Source organism: Coregonus clupeaformis, unplaced genomic scaffold (assembly GCF_020615455.1).
Source record: "Coregonus clupeaformis isolate EN_2021a unplaced genomic scaffold, ASM2061545v1 scaf0312, whole genome shotgun sequence".
NCBI lineage: Eukaryota > Metazoa > Chordata > Actinopteri > Salmoniformes > Salmonidae > Coregonus > Coregonus clupeaformis.
Window position 1 is genome coordinate 299,721 of NW_025533767.1, and position 19,059 is coordinate 318,779.

General features: G+C 43.4%; 1 protein-coding gene across 1 annotated transcript; it reads left to right on the forward strand.

Annotated features, from left to right (window-relative positions):
* The first annotated feature begins 397 nt into the window (after positions 1 to 397).
* Positions 398 to 5,784, forward strand: LOC123484428 (C-type lectin domain family 4 member E-like). Its single transcript, XM_045214782.1, has 5 exons — positions 398 to 457; positions 3,840 to 3,935; positions 4,048 to 4,190; positions 4,477 to 4,580; positions 5,612 to 5,784. Exons 1-5 carry the CDS (start codon positions 409 to 411, stop codon positions 5,769 to 5,771), a joined length of 552 nt encoding a protein of 183 aa, XP_045070717.1. The 5' UTR covers positions 398 to 408; the 3' UTR covers positions 5,772 to 5,784.
* Positions 5,785 to 19,059: the final 13,275 nt, after the last annotated feature.

The following is a 19,059-nucleotide window of genomic DNA, read 5'->3' on the forward strand; positions in this document are numbered from 1 at the left end:
CTTACACATGACACAAAGACACAGAAAAATGCTAATTGATAGCAAATCCCAGTGGAAGTTTTTTATAATGATTTTACCCTGAATGTAAATATGCAAATAGCTGTATGTTTTCAGTGTATTTAGATGTATTAATGTAATTATGTGCTTCTAACATGTCATACTGATATGGTAACCTCCTCTAAAACAGCATTGAGAAACAGTCCTCTTGTAGCTGGTCATGTACCAACCCCACCCTCGTCTACGTGTGTTTGTTTGTGTGTACGTGTGCGTGTATGTGTGCATGGGAACGTTGTGTATGTGGGTGTGTGTGTGGGTATGTGTGCATGGGAACGTTGTGTATGTGTGTTCTCCTCAGGACCTGAGGATTCAGGGAGAAGACTCTACAGGATGGTTGCTGTGAGCTTTGGGATGCTGTGTGTTCTACAAATCACGCTGAACATCTCCCTGAGACTAGTCTGTGAGTGTATTGTTATCTAATCATTACACTATATCAGTTTTTCACAAGGTCCCAAATTCAGATGAATGTTGTTATCTGTGTAACTAAATTCCTCCTCTGTTAGACATGTTCAAGGAACTAACAAAACACATCCAAGATATTCTGTCCACTTTTAGCAGACTGTATAGACCTTCAGTTTTTAACACCTGCCAATTACAGTAGAAGTAAGAAATGGCGTTTTCACCAGTAGCTACAGTATACAGTGGGGAAAAAAAGTATTTAGTCAGCCACCAATTGTGCAAGTTCTCCCACTTAAAAAGATGAGAGAGGCCTGTAATTTTCATCATAGGTACACGTCAACTATGACAGACAAAATGAGGAAAAAGAAATCCAGAAAATCACATTGTAGGATTTTTTATGAATTTATTTGCAAATTATGGTGGAAAATAAGTATTTGGTCAATAACAACAGTTTCTCAATACTTTGTTATATACCCTTTGTTGGCAATGACACAGGTCAAACATTTTCTGTAAGTCTTCACAAGGTTTTCACACACTGTTGCTGGTATTTTGGCCCATTCCTCCATGCAGATATCCTCTAGAGCAGTGATGTTTTGGGGCTGTCGCTGGGCAACACAGACTTTCAACTCCCTCCAAAGATTTTCTATGGGGTTGAGATCTGGACACTGGCTAGGCCACTCCAGGACCTTGAAATGCTTCTTACGAAGCCACTCCTTCGTTGCCCAGGCGGTGTGTTTGGGATCATTGTCATGCTGAAAGACCCAGCGACGTTTCATCTTCAATGCCCTTGCTGATGGAAGGAGGTTTTCACTCAAAATCTCAAGATACATGGCCCCATTCATTCTTTCCTTTACACGGATCAGTCGTCCTGGTCCCTTTGCAGAAAAACAGCCCCAAAGCATGATGTTTCCACCCCATGCTTCACAGTAGGTATGGTGTTCTTTGGATGCAACTCAGCATTCTTTGTCCTCCAAACAGACGAGTTGAGTTTTTACCAAAAAGTTATATTTTGGTTTCATCTGACCATATGACATTCTCCCAATTCTCTTCTGGATCATCCAAATGCACTCTAGCAAACTTCAGACAGGCCTGGACATGTACTGGCTTAAGCAGGGGGACACGTCTGGCATTGCAGGATTTGAGTCCCTGGCGGCGTAGTGTGTTACTGATGGTAGGCTTTGTTACTTTGGTCCCAGCTCTCTGCAGGTCATTCACTAGGTCCCCCCGTGTGGTTCTGGGATTTTTGCTCACCGTTCTTGTGATCATTTTGACCCCACGGGGTGAGATCTTGCGTGGAGCCCCAGATCGAGTGAGATAATCAGTGGTCTTGTATGTCTTCCATTTCCTAATAATTGCTCCCACAGTTGATTTCTTCAAACCAAGCTGCTTACCTATTGCAGATTCAGTCTTCCCAGCCTGGTGCAGGTCTACAATTTTGTTTCTGGTGTCCTTTGACAGCTCTTTGGTCTTGGCCATAGTGGAGTTTGGAGTGTGACTGTTTGAGGTTGTGGACAGGTGTCTTTTATACTGATAACAAGTTCAAACAGGTGCCATTAATACAGGTAACGAGTGGAGGACAGAGGAGCCTCTTAAAGAAGAAGTTACAGGTCTGTGAGAGCCAGACATCTTGCTTGTTTGTAGGTGACCAAATACTTATTTTCCACCATAATTTGCAAAAAAAATCATTAAAAGACTGGTCATGGCTCACATCAACAGCATAATCCCAGAAACCCTAGACCCACTCCAATTTGCATACCGCCCCAACAGATCCACAGATGATGCAATCTCTATCGCACTCCACACTGCCCTTTCCCACCTGGACAAGAGGAACACCTACGTGAGAATGCTATTCATTGACTACAGCTCAGCATTCAACACCATAGTGCCCTCTAAGCTCATCACTAAGCTAAGGATCCTGGGACTAAACACCTCCCTCTGCAACTGGATCCTGGACTTCCTGACGGGCCGCCCCCAGGTGGTAAGGGTAGGTAACAACACATCTGCCACACTGATCCTCAACACGGGGGGCCCCTCAGGGGTGCGTGCTCAGTCCCCTCCTGTACTCTCTGTTCACCCATGACTGCATGGCCAGGCACGACTCCAACACCATCATTAAGTTTGCCGACGACACAACAGTGGTAGGCCTGATCACCGACAACGATGAGACAGCCTATAGGGAGGAGGTCAGAGATCTGGCCGTGTGGTGCCAGGACAACAACCTCTCCCTCAACGTGACCAAGACAAAGGAGATGATTGTGGACTACAGAAAAAAAAGAGGACTGAGCACGCCCCCATTCTCATCGACGGGGCTGTAGTGGAACAGGTTGAGAGCTTCAAGTTCCTTGGTGTCCACATCACCAACGAACTATCATGGTCCAAACACACCAAGACAGTCGTGAAGAGGGCACGACAAAGCCTATTCCCCCTCAGGAGACTAAAAAGATTTGGCATGGGTCCTCAGATCCTCAAAAAAATTCTACAGCTGCACCATCGAGAGCATCCTGACTGGTTGCATCACCGCCTGGTATGGCAACTGCTTGGCCTCTGACCGCAAGGCACTACAGAGGGTAGTGCGTACGGCCCAGTACATCACTGGGGCAAAGCTCCCTGCCATCCAGGACCTCTATACCAGGCGGTGTCAGAGGAAGGCCCTCAAAATTGTCAAAGACTCCAGCCACCCTAGTCATAGACTGTTCTCTCTGCTACCGCACGGCAAGCGGTACCGGAGTGCCAAGTCTAGGTCCAAAAGACTTCTCAACAGCTTCTACCCCCAAGCCATAAGACTCCTGAACAGCTAATCATGGCTACCCGGAATATTTGCACTGCCCCCCCACCCCATCCTTTTTACGCTGCTGCTACTCTGTTAAGTATTTATGCATAGTCACTTTAACTCTACCCACATGTACATACTACCTCAACTAGCCGGTGCCCCCGCACATTGACTCTGCAACGGTACCCCCCTGTATATATAGCCTCCCTACTCTCACTTTATTTTACTGTATATATAGCCTCCCTACTGTCACTTTATTTGACTTCTGCTCTTTTTTTCTCAACACTTTTTTGTTGTTGTTTTATTCTTACTTTTTTTGTTTAAAATAAATGCACTGTTGGTTAAGGGCTGTAAGTAAGCATTTCACTGTAATGTCTGCACCTGTTGTATTCGGCGCATGTGACCAATAAAATTTGATTTGATTTGATTTGATTTGATAAAAAATCCTACAATGTGATTTTCTGGATTTTTTTTCTCATTTTGTCTGTCATAGTTGACGTGTACCTATGATGAAAATTACAGGCCTCTCTCATCTTTTTAAGTGGGAGAACTTGCACAATTGGTGGCTGACTAAATACTTTTTTTTCCCACTGTATGTATCAATCCTTTCTAGATAACAGAGGCATGGGAGATAAAACCAATGTGACTGCAGAGAGAGACCAGCTACAGAAGGAGAGAGATGATCTCAAAAGAAAGTTCTCTAATCTGAGTGAGTTCACCTAATAAATGATCATAACATCACATGCCTAATATGCAGTCAACTTGTGTTTGTATTCTTCAATAATAGGTGCAGTATAATAATTCATGTTTTTGTCTTGTAGAACAAACCTGTCCTGAAGGCTGGCAGAAGTTTGAATCCAGTTGGTACTTCATCTCTACTGAGACTAAAACCTGGATGGAGAGCAGAGAGGACTGTCTGGAGAGAGGAGCTGACCTAGTCATCGTAAACAGTGATAAGGAACAGGTGAGAGAGAGAGAGAGAGAGAGAGAGAGAGAGAGAGTGGGAGAGAGAGAGAGAGAGAGAGTGAGAGAGAGTGGGAGAGAGAGAGAGAGAGAGAGAGAGAGAGAGAGAGAGAGAGAGAGAGAGAGAGAGAGAGAGAGAGAGAGAGAGAGAGAGAGAGAGAGAGAGAGAGAGAGAGAGATATGGGGGGGGGTTATGATGAAACATCCTTGGTCAATAATGTATCTTCCAGTATTTAACACATGTAGTCTATTGCAGTTGACAATATCAGTATCTTTATCAACAACAGGAGTTTCTCTTTGGCCTCAATAAGAGAGCCTGGATTGGTCTGACTGACTCTGTTACTGAGGGGACCTGGAGATGGGTGGACCACACACTACTGACCACCCCAAGGTAAGATACTACTGTTCTATAATAACACTGACCACCCCAAGGTAAGAGACTACTGCTCTAATAACACTGACCACCCCAAGGTAAGAGACTACTGCTCTATAATAACACTGACCACCCCAAGGTAAGAGACTACTGCTCTAATAACACTGACCACAGTGTAAGGAGTAGGACTGATTCTCTGTGTTGTTCATAATCCAATGACTACAAGGTGAGATTTGACCCTCCTGGTGTAATATGGAGACTTAACAAATTACATATTGCTTCAAATCTTGTTTTCACTCATAGATGTCATTCCACAAGCACTAAAGATATAGCATAGAAACCAAGTACTATTTGCATTTGAAAATGGCATTCAAAAAATACAAATAAAGTTTTGGTTGTTGGTCCATGCTTGGTGAGGTATATTCATTTTAAAGCTAAAAAAACATGTCTATAATTTAGGATGATGTTTTCTACCACAGTGTCTGACTATTTACTTTGACCCCTTTTTGTTGTTGATTTTTGTACTGGCTCTCTTCCACTGGCTCTATGCACCCTCACTAGACTCTACCCCCACACACACACACACACACACATTCTACACTGACACACCAACACACACTCACACACACACACACTACCTACGCTCACACACACACACACACACACTCATACATAGACACACCTTCACACTTTTCTCATGCACTGCTGCTACTCTGTTTATTATCTAACCTGATTGCCTTGACACTTTTACCCCTACCTACATGTACATAGTACCTAAATTACCTCAACTACCTCGTACCCCTGCACATTGACTCGGTACCGGTATTCCTTGTTTAAAGCCTCGTTATTGTTATTTTATTGTGTTACTATTTTCCTTTTTTTTATTTAGAAAATGTAGTATTTCTTTTTTTCTAACATTTTATCTCTGCATTGTTGGGAAAGGACCCGTAAGTAAGCATTTCATGGTAAAGTGTAAGCCTGTTGTATTTGGCGCATGTGACAAATCAAATGTTTATTATTTAATTTTCTCTGTCTTGTTTACCCTGTAGTTACTGGTACCAACAGCAGCCTGACAATGGTAATGACGACCCAGCAAATGGGGAGGAGGACTGTGTTGAGCTGAACACAGAAACATGGCTTCCTGTAAAGGCATGGAATGACCAGTCATGTGAAGACAATCGTCACTGGATTTGTGAAAAACGGGTTTAACAACACCATGACAACAGAGGAGGCTGGTGGGAGGGTGGGAGGGTGGGTGGGCTCATTGTAATGACTGGAATGGAATCTATGGAACGGTATCAAACACATCAAGCATATAGAAAACACGTTCGACTCCGTTCCATTAATTCCATTCCAGCCATTACAATGAGCCTGTCCTCCTATAGCTCCTCCCACCAGCCTCCTCTTCATGACATCATACTGTAACACAGATACCTGAGCGACGGAAATGAAGCGCCTTGCACGCTTGGCCTACACGCTAGCAGTGAACATTTTTGCCGAAACATAACACCATGTTCCATATCTCACTGCTTTCTTCCACATGCTGTGCTCTCCTGACGCCAATTAATCAACACTTTTTAATATTATTTCAATGGATTGTGGTCGGTAAACCCATGGAATATGGTTTTAGGTAATTGCGTACCTACTATTAATAATATATTTATTGAGATCTATTAGCATATAGGGTAATGTGGAGCAACTAGCCCCCCACTCCCTAATTCTCACAGTAACCACTTTATGTCACCAATTTATTTTCCAACACTTTCCCTGACTGCCACTAATCTTGATCAACTTAAACTTTATGTCTCATGCATTTTTAAGTCACTAGCAAAACGATTCTGAGGTAAGTTGATCTAATATTTTGTCATTTAGAAAACGTTGTATAGATAATTTAATTAAGTTAGATCTATAAACATTTTATATATAAACACCATTATGGGAGCCTAAAGATACATAATCCACTTGTTTGAAGATAAAAATTGTAATCATATTTTAATAAAGCAGTCAAATGTAAGAGGGTACAAGTCAATGGTACCTAAAGTATTATTTTCCAAATCATCTACAAGTAACTTTGAGTTACATATAATTGTTTTTGATACTTTAGGATGATTTGGCGTGGAAACCTCATGATAGTGGGCCTCCACATATTGATGTTGGTCACATTACTGTTAACTAATGTGAGTTTATGCTGCGTGCACGGTGCAGTTCCAAATTGTTACAAAGGGTGGCAGCCTAGACCAAAAAATAATTTTTGCAGTAAATATTATTCTGGTTATGTGCACTGTAGCAGGATTGGGATTTTAGGCTGCCATCCTTTGGATTATGTTGGAACTGCGTAAACTCACATTAGCAGTTGGCTTGTGTTATATCTGTAGAATGGGGGGACACAGCACTTTTAAAGATAATATGTACAAACTCGGGCACCAAACACACTTGAAAATCATAATTGTATATTTATTTGTGGTAATAAATCACAGATTCCAATGTCAATTAGCCACAGGACAATATTTCAACGTATTTAATTACACAAAAACAAATACACCACCTCCTCCCCCTGAGAACATTTTTGTGGGTTTTACTGTAGTGACACATCACAATTTTACACATATGTACACACCAGCATACAATCCTTTCTCCAACTAAATATTCACAATGTTTGCAAGTTATTATACACAGTAATAGGATGTTAGTACATCCATGCAGATCTCTGTTCTCCTGAACGCTCCTCTGTCTGTCTTGTGTAGGCCTCCTCTCTCTCTCTCTCTCTCTCTCTCTCTCTCTCTCTCTCTCTCTCTCTCTCTCTCTCTCTCTCTCTCTCTCTCTCTCTCTCTATATATATATATATATATATATTGTCCTGTGTTCTCCTCTCTCTGTCCTGTCTGCTCCTCACTCCCCTCTGTTCCATGCTGTCTGATGTTCTACTTTCCTAGATCCTTTATATTATTACTTTATATTATTACAAAGATGGAATAGTATCAGCATTCTGAACACACGCGCACACACACACACACACACACACACACACACAAATAAGCAATGTGAAGAACAGGAAAACTGGCAAATTATGTTTAATTTAATTGAGCTAAAGGTAAAATCTGAGATAATTTATATTCCTTAATGATAATAGCAGTTCAACTCAATCTTAAAGCTGATGAGCATTGAACTGTCAACCTATCACTAACCACAATACCTTTGTTCTCTCTCTCTGTTCTCCTGTACTCTCCTCTGTCTGTCCTGTGGGCCTCTGTCTCTCTATGTAGATGTAGAATAATATCAGTGCATTTGCAATTGTATTGTAAACACACATACACACAAAATCACTTACTCCTGCAAATAGAATGACCGTCTCAGTGTTTGCTGAGCTCCATCTCTCGAGCTCGAGCTCCCTCTTTCTCAAGAAGAAATTCTGTAAGTCCATCTTCTACAAGTTGGAAAAACAATGTTAACGCAGCCATCCAGCTTTGATCTTTCAACAGTTAATTGAGCTCAGGTTACCAAAAGTAGCTAACGTCATGTTGGTCTTTGATGCCCTTCAAGTTAGCAAGCTAAATAGCTTTATTGGCATATTTTTTGCATATTTGGACAGTAATTGATTAGACAGTAATTGGTTAGTTAGTGATACTTTTCGTGTGGTGAACAGAGCTCCAGCAGTTGGATTTAGTGTCCAGTGTCCAGATAGCTAATAATCTACTGTCATAATATTTGCTAGACTGGGTAGTCCCTAGCGTTAGTTAGCTAGCTTAACGTTATCTGTCAGTGCAGCTTTTGAGTCAACATGTTGAAACGTAGCTAAATTACTTGAATCTGGCTTACTGTGAGGTCAATAACTATGAATATCTCATCATGGGCTAACAAAAGTAGCTAGCTATAGTAGCAGCAAGCTAACGAAGTTTACCTCCGGTTCTCCTTCTCATCTTTGTTCTCTCAAGAGAATGAACAGTAACTCGCGCGCGCCGAAATTTAAAGTGCCACCGTACACAGAAATGCTGGTTTTAGGCAGTGTCACCTGCAGTTGGACACAGACAGAGGGCAGAACAGTAGTGAGAGGACAGACACACTGCACACAGGCAGACACGGGCCCACGTGAAGTTCCCCTTTAAAACCTCTGAGAAAAACACAGACCAATTTCCTACACGCACAAACCTCTGAATAATGTATTTTTAGTCATTTAGCAGACGCTCTTATCCAGAGCGACTTACAGTTAGTGAGTGAATACATTATTTTTCAATTTTTTCATACTGGCCCCCTGTGGGAATCGAACCCACAACCCTGGCGTTGCAAACGCCATGCTCTACCAACTGAGCTACATCCCTGCCGGCCATTCCCTCCCCTACCCTGGACGACGCTGGGCCAATTGTGCGCCGCCCCATTGGTCTCCCATTAATAACTCCTCACACTGATGTCACACACAGACAGCATAGATAAAAGTAAAGGGCCCCTATATGGCCATCGGTGGCTGGCATAGAGAGATTAAGAGCCATAATGTGAACTCCATTTGAAGGCTGGGGATGCCACAAACAGGCCTTATGAAGTGATAGGATGAAAGGCTGCACTCGTCACTACTTCTTGTCATGCAGCTATCATGTTATATCACTGTGTTTAGAATATCCTGTCATGTTTAACTTCCTGATTGAAGATGATTGGATACTTACAACATTATATCAACTGTAGTGGACCACAGACAGAGATCAGAGGTACCAGGTAGAGATGCAGATCAGACCAACTACTCAACTACTTGTCAGTGAAGTTACAATCATACAGTAGATATTACCATTAGGAGTCAGTTAGAAAGGTAATCATACAGTAGATATTACCATTAGGAGTCAGTTAGAAAGGTAATCATACAGTAGATATTACCATTAGGAGTCAGTTAGTAAGGTAATCATACAGTACATATTACCATTAGGAGTCAGTTAGAAAGGTAATCATACAGTAGATATTACCATTAGGAGTCAGTTAGAAAGGTAATCATACAGTAGATATTACCATTAGGAGTCAGTTAGAAAGGTAATCATACAGTACATATTACCATTAGGAGTCAGTTAGAAAGGTAATCATACAGTAGATATTACCTTTAGGAGTCAGTTAGAAAGGTAATCATACAGTAGATATTACCATTAGGAGTCAGTTAGAAAGGTAATCATACAGTAGATATTACCATTAGGAGTCAGTTAGTAAGGTAATCATACAGTACATATTACCATTAGGAGTCAGTTAGAAAGGTAATCATACAGTAGATATTACCATTAGGAGTCAGTTAGAAAGGTAATCATACAGTAGATATTACCATTAGGGAGTCAGTTAGAAAGGTAATCATACAGTACATATTACCATTAGGAGTCAGTTAGAAAGGTAATCATACAGTAGATATTACCTTTAGGAGTCAGTTAGAAAGGTAATCATACAGTAGATATTACCATTAGGAGTCAGTTAGAAAGGTAATCATACAGTAGATATTACCATTAGGAGTCAGTTAGGAAGGTAATCATACAGTACATATTACCATTAGGAGTCAGTTAGAAAGGTAATCATACAGTAGATATTACCATTAGGAGTCAGTTAGAAAGGTAATCATACAGTAGATATTACCATTAGGAGTCAGTTAGAAAGGTAATCATACAGTACATATTACCATTAGGAGTCAGTTAGAAAGGTAATCATACAGTAGATATTACCATTAGGAGTCAGTTAGAAAGGTAATCATACAGTAGATATTACCATTAGGAGTCAGTTAGAAAGGTAATCATACAGTACATATTACCATTAGGAGTCAGTTAGAAAGGTAATCATACAGTAGTTATTACCATTAGGAGTCAGTTAGAAAGGTAATCATAAAGTTAGTTAAGATGGATGACTGAGTCAACAAACAGGTTATTGCATTAAACTGGATTGTTGAAGAAAACAAGGTTATTGAAGAAATTTCAGAACACAGCAATGAGTAGAGTGAAGACTGAGACCCATCGCTCACGTAAGAACTAAGAAAACTATCACACACTGACAAAGACTTACACAAATACATGACACAAAAACACTGCAAAAAAACGGATAATAAGTCTCAGGTTTTTTTTATTGATTTTACCTTTAAAAGGACAATCAGCAGTTGAAACTAAAAGTAAGGGACTCCCCACACCTTTTTTGGTAAAAAGATGGGGGATGGGGCTGAATAAATGTAACCACTCTCAAATTCATAAACAGCGCTATGGATGCAAGGAATGACCATCCATTATATAAAAATGATAGCTGTAACCGTCTTTTCAGGCTATATAGGGTGGGCAGGGATGTAGCTCAGTTGATAGAGCATGGCGTTTGCAACGCCAGGGTTGTGGGTTCGATTCCCACAGGGGGTATGAAAAAAATAATAATAATGTAAGTCGCTCTGGATAAGAGTGTCTGCTAAATGACGTAAATGTAATGTAATGTTTGTATACACTTAATTTGTTTGCAAACATTGTAGAAAAACAAGTGTATATTTTGGGTTCTATTGGGTTACAACAGTTAAAGAAGCCCATGAGGCATTTATAGATTATATTGTTCAAGAATCAAATCGGTACATATCATAAATGTATAAGTCAAAAAAATGTATGTTGCAACTGCAGATTGCACTTTAAATATGCAAATAGATGTATGTTTTGTATTTGTATTTATTAGGGTCGCCATTAGTTCCTGCCAAGGCAGCAGCTACTCTTCCTATGCTCCAAAAAGGATCAAAAACAATTACTCAAAACAATTACATCACAACAAAACATAACAACAGTATACATCATAAATAAAACAATACATCATACAAGACATTATTACATAATTACTCTAATACTACAAATGTACAATAGAAAATGTACAATACTACAATACTACAATGTGTGTATGTGTGTAGAGTGCCTGTGTTAGAATGTGTGCGTGTCTCTTCACTGTCTGCGTTGTGCCGTGAGGTGTTGTTTTTTAAAATCTGATTTTACTGCTCGCTTGAGTTACTTGATGTGGAAGAGAGTTCCATGTCGCCATGGCTCTATGTAGTACTGTGCGTTTCCCAGAGTAAGTTCTGGACTTGGGGACTGTGAAGAGACCCCTGGTGCCAGGTCTTGTGGGGTATGTATGCGTGTCTGAGCTGTGTGTTAGCTGTTTGAACAGACAGTTTGGTGCTTTCAGCACGTCAATACCTCTCACAACAACAGGTAGTAGTGATAAAGTCAATCTCTCCTCTACTTTGAACCAGGAGAGATCAACATGCATGTTATTGATGTTAGCCTTGCTGCTCTGTTCTGGGCCAACTGTAATTTGCCCATGTCCTTCTTTGCAGCACTTGACACTATAACTGGGTAGTAGTGCAGTTGTCATAAAACTAGGGCTTGTATGATTTGTTTGGTTGATTGTGAAGTCAAGAAAACAGAACAGCGCTTTATCACAGACAGACCTCTCTCCATCTTAGCTACCATTGCATCAATATGTTTTGACCATGTCACATTACAATTTAGGGTAACAACAAGCAGTTTAGTCTCCTTAACTTGCTCAATTTCCACATTATTCATTCAAATATTTAGTTGAGGTTTAGGGTTTAGCGAATGATTGGTCCCAAATACAATGCTTTTCGTTTTTTGATATATTTAGGATTAGCTACATGCCAGCCATTCTTAAACTGGCTATAGCTCTTTGTTAAGTGTTGCAGTGATTTCCCTTGCTGTGGTAGCTGCCTCGTAAATGTTGAGTCATCAGCATACATAGACAAACAGGCTTTACTGAGTGCTAATGGTAGGTCATTAGTAAAAATATTTTTTAAAGTAAGGGGCCTAGACAGCTGCTCTGAGGTATGCCAGACTCTACCTGGTTTACTTTAGAGATAAACAGAAGGTAAATTAAGTCCCATTAATACGTCCAATATGTTAATCAGTGATATAGAGCAGTCGGAGACCATATAAGAGGGTGTTTGTACCTGGTGTATGTGGGTGGAACTTCCCTCAGTAGACCAGGAAGTCACCCAGAAATCAGATAAAAAGGTGAAAGAAGAAGAAGAAAGTGTCCCAACTATAACCAGCCAGGACATGTTTCTGTTCCACAAATCCATGTAAACGTTGTTTTTATCTTCAACTTTTGATATTTTATCATTGTGCTGGGGATAACCCCCACCTAAAACAGGTTCAAAAGCAGACACTGACACAGGGCAGAGATACCCTCTTGAACCAGTGAAATTGTCTTGCATACTTTAACATGCTGACTACACCAGCACGCGTGTGTCCACGTGCGCCATCGCATGCATGTTGATTTTGTCCATCCACACCAAACGCGATCAGGACACACAGGTTGAAATATCAAAATGAACTCTGCACCAACTATATTAATTTGGGGACAGGTCGAAACACATGAAATATTCATGGCTGTTGCTAGCTAATTTGTCCTGGGATATAAACATTGGGTTGTTATTTTAACTGAAATGCAGGTCCTTTTTTTCCTGGATCTTTGTAGAATTTTGACCCATTTTGACTCACACAAAATGGTGTGTTCTTTACTTCGACAATTAATCCACAGATAAAAGGGGAAATATAGTTAGTTTCTAGTGATCTCTCCTCCTTCAGTCTTCTTCTTCTTCTTCTTCTTCTTCTTCTTCTTCTTCTTCTTCTTCTTCTTCTTCTTCTTCTTCTTCTTCTTCTTCTTCTTCTTTTTCTTCTTCTTCTTCTGTGGACTTTATATGGCGATTGGCAACCAACTTTAAAGGTGCATAACCACCACCAACTGAACTGGAGTGTGGACCTCAGTTCATCTTTCAATCACCCACATGGGTATATGCTCCTAAAAACCAATCAGGAGATGGGAGAGGCGGGACTTGCACCAAGTCAAGAGTCAAAAATAGAACCAAGCCTGGCTACACAGACGCTCATTGATGGGCTCGAGCAGTTTGGATGAAATGATTGAATAACATGTAAATGTATTTTGCAACGTTTGAGCAGGTAACGCAAGCGGTTTGGTCAGCATGTAAGGCACCGTAACTATAGTCAGAAAACATTGTTGAGGCTGTCTATACCAAGCCAGATATTACCAAGAAGGTCAAGTTTAACAGAGATGAGATGGAGGAGAGGATTGTGGATATCCACGTCAGTGCAGACACCCTAAGAGACGGTGAGACCAGCACCAAGAGAGAAGAGGCAGCAGACTCTGTTACCACGCCAACGAGCCAACCAGGAAATCAGCCCACAGGTTACACACACAAATACCATTTCTCATTCTCTTTTGTTCTTGTTATCTTAAAATGTTTGTACAAATACATATATTTTATGTTTCCACAGAGAGTGATAGCACAGGGAAGAGATCCTTCAGAGTTGCTGCAGCGTTTCTGGGGCTGCTGTGTGTTCATATTCCATTCACCCAGCTCTATGTATCATGGATAGTTTTAGGCTATTACATGACACTGACATTTTCCCTATACCTACAGTATCATGAGGTTGCTACAACCTAGCCTGTGAATGAAAGTTTACAACGTAGGTGCACAGGTCAAGAGACAAAATGGAGTAATTGTCACAAGAATTTGTTATCTCAATGGTTGAAGTCAACTACTTCTTAAATCTTTGAATATTTCCCAAGAGGTTGTAAATGTCTTAGTTTAAATAAAATAAGCAAAGACCCAACTCTGCAATGGTCAGCCTTTATTCATTGAGAGCGCTCTGAAAATCATACAATGCACAATGTTTTTATACCTTTACTACGCCCCTAAATGGGCCAATGAAAAAGTTCCTAGCCCATATTTAGGCAACTATCACATTTCTCTATAAGCTTGAAGAAGCACACTTCTTTTTTTAAGACCCAAATAGTCTGTTGCTGAGCAAACATGCATCCTACACAGACACCGAAGATGGGGACATGTTCTTCAGTGTCTAGTTTCACATCCTGTTTCATGCTAGCATTGATATGAAAATAAGCCAAAGCCCTCGTTTTTCTTCTAACTAAACTTATTGTAGTTTTATGATTCTATCACATTCCTATAATTTTCAGGGTGTAATACTTTTAGTCACATTAACAAATTCCTCTATCAGTAATCAAGGTGACAGACGGTGACACTTTTACCGCCTTGCACACTCTTGCCTGTATCTAGCTGGTCTAGGGTGTCATCGTTACTCCAACAGTTGCAAACAAGAGTTTCTATTAGACACAATCATGTATGTTTATTCCCGTTTCGTTCCGTTTTCTTCCATTTATGAAACGTTTTTCAACAGAATCGGCAGAATGAATACACCCCTGATCACACGCAAACACTGTTCACTTTCATAGAAGCCACATACAAACAGCATGATGTATGATACCTTCTCGCATCATCTTCACGCGCCCTCCTCCTCTTACTTTCACTTGTGGACTTCAGTGCGCAACACATCAGCTGTCTGTGACCAGACGAAAAAACCTTTCCAAGTAAATCAAATCAAATTGTATTGGTCACATACACATATTTAACAGACGTTATTGCAGGTGTAGCGAAATGCTTGTGTTACTAGCTCCAACAATACACACAAATCTAAAAGTAAATATAATGGAATTAAGAAATAAATAAATATTAGGACAAGCAGAGCAGTGGCTTTGACTAAAATACAGTAGAATAGAATTCAGTATATACATATGAAATGAGTAAAGCAGTATTAAACATTATTAAAGTGACTAGTGTTCCATTATTAAAGTGACCAGTTATTCCATGTCTATGTGTATAAGGCAGCAGCCTCGAAGGGGCAGGGTTGAGTAACCGGGTTGTAGCCGCCTAGTGATGGCTATTTAACAGTCTGATGTGGAGGTGTTGTTTCCTACCTTCACCATCTGGGGGCGGCCCGTCAGGAAGTCCAGGACCAAGTTGCACAGTGCAGGGTTCAGACTCAGGGCCCAGAGCTTGATGATGAGCTTGGAGGGTGATATTTTTGGCCTTCCTGTGATATCGGGTGCTGTAGGTGTACTGGAGGGCAGGCAGTGTTCCCCCGGTGATGCGTTGGGCAGACCACACCAAGTTTGTGAGGGTCTTAGGGGCCAAGCCAAATTCCTTCAGCCTCCTGGGGTTGAAGAGGTACTGTTGCGCCTTCTTCACTACATTGTCTGTGTGGGTGGACCATTTCAGATTATCAGTGAAACTTGAAGCTATCCATCTTCTCCACTGTGATCTCGTCGATGTGGATAGGGGGGTGCTCCCTCTGCTGATTCCTGAAGTCCACGATCAGCTCCTTCGATTTGTTGACGTTGAGGGAGAGGTTATTTCCTGGCACCACTCCGCCAGAGCCCTCACCTCCTCCCTGTAGGCTGTTTCGTCATTGTTGGTAAACATGCCTACAACTGTTGTGTCGTCTGCAAACTTGGTGATTGAGTTGGAGGCATGTGTGGCCACGCAGTCATGGGTGAACAGGAAGTACAGGAGGGGGCTGAGCACGCACCCTTGTGTGGCCCCTGTGTTGAGGATCAGTGAAGTGGAGGTGGTGTTTCCTACCTTCACCATCTGGGGGTGGCCCGTCAGGAAGTCCAGGACCAAGTTGCACAGGGCAGGGTTCAGACCCAGGGCCCCAAGCTTGATGATGAGTTTGGAGGGTACTATGGTGTTGAAGGCTGAGCTATAGTCAATGAACAGCATTCTTACATAGGTATTCCTCTTGTCCAGATGGGATAGTTCAGTTTGCAGTGCAATGGCGATTGCATCGTCTGTGGATCTATTGGGGCGGTAAGCAAATTGAAGTGGGTCAAGGGTGTCAGTTAAGGTAGAGGTGATATGATCCTTAACTAGCCTCTCAAAGCACTTCATGAGGACAGAAGTGCTACGGGGCGATAGTCATTTAGTTCAGTTACCTTTGCTTTCTAGGATACAGGAACAATGGGGGCCATCTTGAAACAAGTGGGGATAGCAGACTGGGATAGTGAGAGATTGAATATGTCCGTAAACACTCCAGCAAGCTGGTCAGCGCATGCTCTGAAGAAGCGGCTAGGGATGCCGTCTGGGCCGGCAGCCTTGCGAGTGTTAACATGCTTAAATGTCTTACTCACGTCGGCCGCGGAAAACGAGAGCCCACAGTCCTTGGGAGCGGGCCGCGTCGATGGGACTGTGTTATTGTCAGCGTAGCTGTAGGTGGGTGTGGTGGTGGAATCAGGCGCAGGACGCACAAAGTAAGTCAAAAGACTTTAGTGGTTTTAGCAATAAGCACAGCACGAAAACAAATGCCCTGAGGCGAGAAACTCCGCACGCAGGCGAAATAAAACGGGCGCACGAAACACGTGCGACAAAATACTCCAAAGTACAAATGGAGAGCAGCTCAACCGAGCAAACTGTAGAGACACAAGCAATACGCACGACAGTGAAAACAATAACACACAACACTAGACAAACACAACGAGAACTTATAGGACACTAATTACACTAAACGATAACAGGTGTAACAACAATCAGACAAAAGCAAACGAACATAGAAACATGCAACGGTGGCAGCTAGTATTCCGGAGACGACGAACGCCGAAGCCTGCCCGAGCAAGGAAGAGAGGCAGCCTCGGCCAAAACCGTGACAGTACCCCCCCCTTGACGCGCGGCTCCAGACGTGCGCCGACTCCGGCCTCGGGGACGACCAGGAGGACGCGGAGCAGGGTGCGTCGGGTGCCCACGATGGAATTCCGTCAGGAGAGACGGGTCCAAAATGTCTCTCCTAGGCACCCAGCACCGTTCCTCCGGGCCGTACCCCTCCCACTCCACTAGATATTGGAGACCCCCCATCCGACGTCTCGAATCCAAGATGGACTGCACGGATTACGCCGGTGCCCCCTCGATGTCCAATGGGGGCGGAGGAGTCTCCCTGATCTCACTTTCTTGGAGTGGTCCAGCTACCACCGGCCTGAGAAGAGACACTTGGAACGAGGGGTTAATACTTTTATACTCAACAGGTAGTTGTAATTTGTAACACACCTCGTTCAACCTTCTCAGGACTTTAAATGGCCCTACAAACCGCCGACCCAGTTTCCGACAGGGCAGGCGGAGGGGCAGGTTTCTGGTAGAGAGCCAGACTCGATCACCAGGTGCGTACACCGGTCCCTCACTGCGGTGGAGATCGGCGCTCGCCTTATGACGACGGAGGGCCCGCTGCAGGTGGACGTGTGCAGCGTTCCATGTCTCCTCCGAGCGCCGCACCCACTCATCCACCGCAGGAGCCTCGGTCTGGCTCTGCTGCCAAGGTGCCAGAACCGGCTGGTAACCTAACACACATTGGAAAGGGGTTAGGTTAGTGGAGGAATGGCGTAGGGAATTCTGGGCCATTTCGGCCCAGGGAACGTACCTTGCCCACTCCTCCGGCCGGTCCTGGCAGTATGTTCTAAGAAACCTACCCACATCCTGGTTCACACGTTCCACCTGCCCATTACTCTCCGGGTGGTAGCCCGAGGTGAGGCTCACCGAGACCCCCAACCGCTCCATAAAAGCTCTCCAGACTCTGGAGGTAAATTGGGGACCTCGATCAGACACAATATCCTCGGGTACCCCGTAGTGCCGGAACACATGGGTGAATAGTGCTTCGGCGGTTTGCAGGGCAGTAGGAAGGCCCGGCATAGGGAGCAAACGACAGGCCTTAGAAAACCGGTCCACAATGACCAGTATAATGGTATTCCCCTGTGAAGGAGGAAGGTCAGTGAGGAAATCCACCGAGAGGTGAGACCATGGTCGTTGTGGAACGGGCAGGGGTAGTAACTTACCCCTAGGCAGATGTCTAGGCGCCTTACACTGGGCGCACACCGAGCAGGAGGAAACATAAACCCTCACATCCCTCGCCAACGTGGGCCACCAGTACTTGGCACTAAGACAGTGCACTGTCCGGCCGATACCAGGGTGTCCAGAGGAGTGTGACGTGTGAGCCCAATAGATCAATCGATCCCGAACCTCGAGCGGAACGTACTTCCGACCCTCCGGGCATTGAGGTGGACTAGGGTCGGTGCGTAACGCCCGCTCGAGTTCAGCATCGACCTCCCACACTACCGGTGCCACCAGACAGGACTCCGGCAGTATGGGAGTGGGCTCCACGGACCTCTCCTCCGTGTCATACCGCCGAGACAGTGCGTCTGCCTTACCGTTCTGTGACCCAGGGATGTACGTGATCTTAAATGTGAACCGCGTCAAAAACATATTCCACCTCGCCTGGCGAGGGTTCAGCCTCCTCGCTGCCCGGATGTACTCCAGGTTACGGTGGTCCGTCAAAATGAGAAAAGGGTGTTGAGCCCCCTCAAGCCAGTGCCTCCACACCTTTAGGGCCTGTACCACGGCTAACAGCTCCCTGTCCCCTACGTCATAGTTTCGCTCCGCCGGACTGAGCTTCTTGGAATAAAAAGCACAGGGGAGGAGTTTAGGTGGCGCGCCGGACCGTTGCGAAAGCACGGCTCCTACACCGGCCTCTGACGCGTCCACCTCTACCTGAAATGGCAAAGAGGGATCCGGATGCGCCAGCACCGGGGCCGAGGTAAACAGGTCCTTCAGCCTCCCAAACGCCCTGTCCGCCTCGGCTGACCACTGCAGACGCAC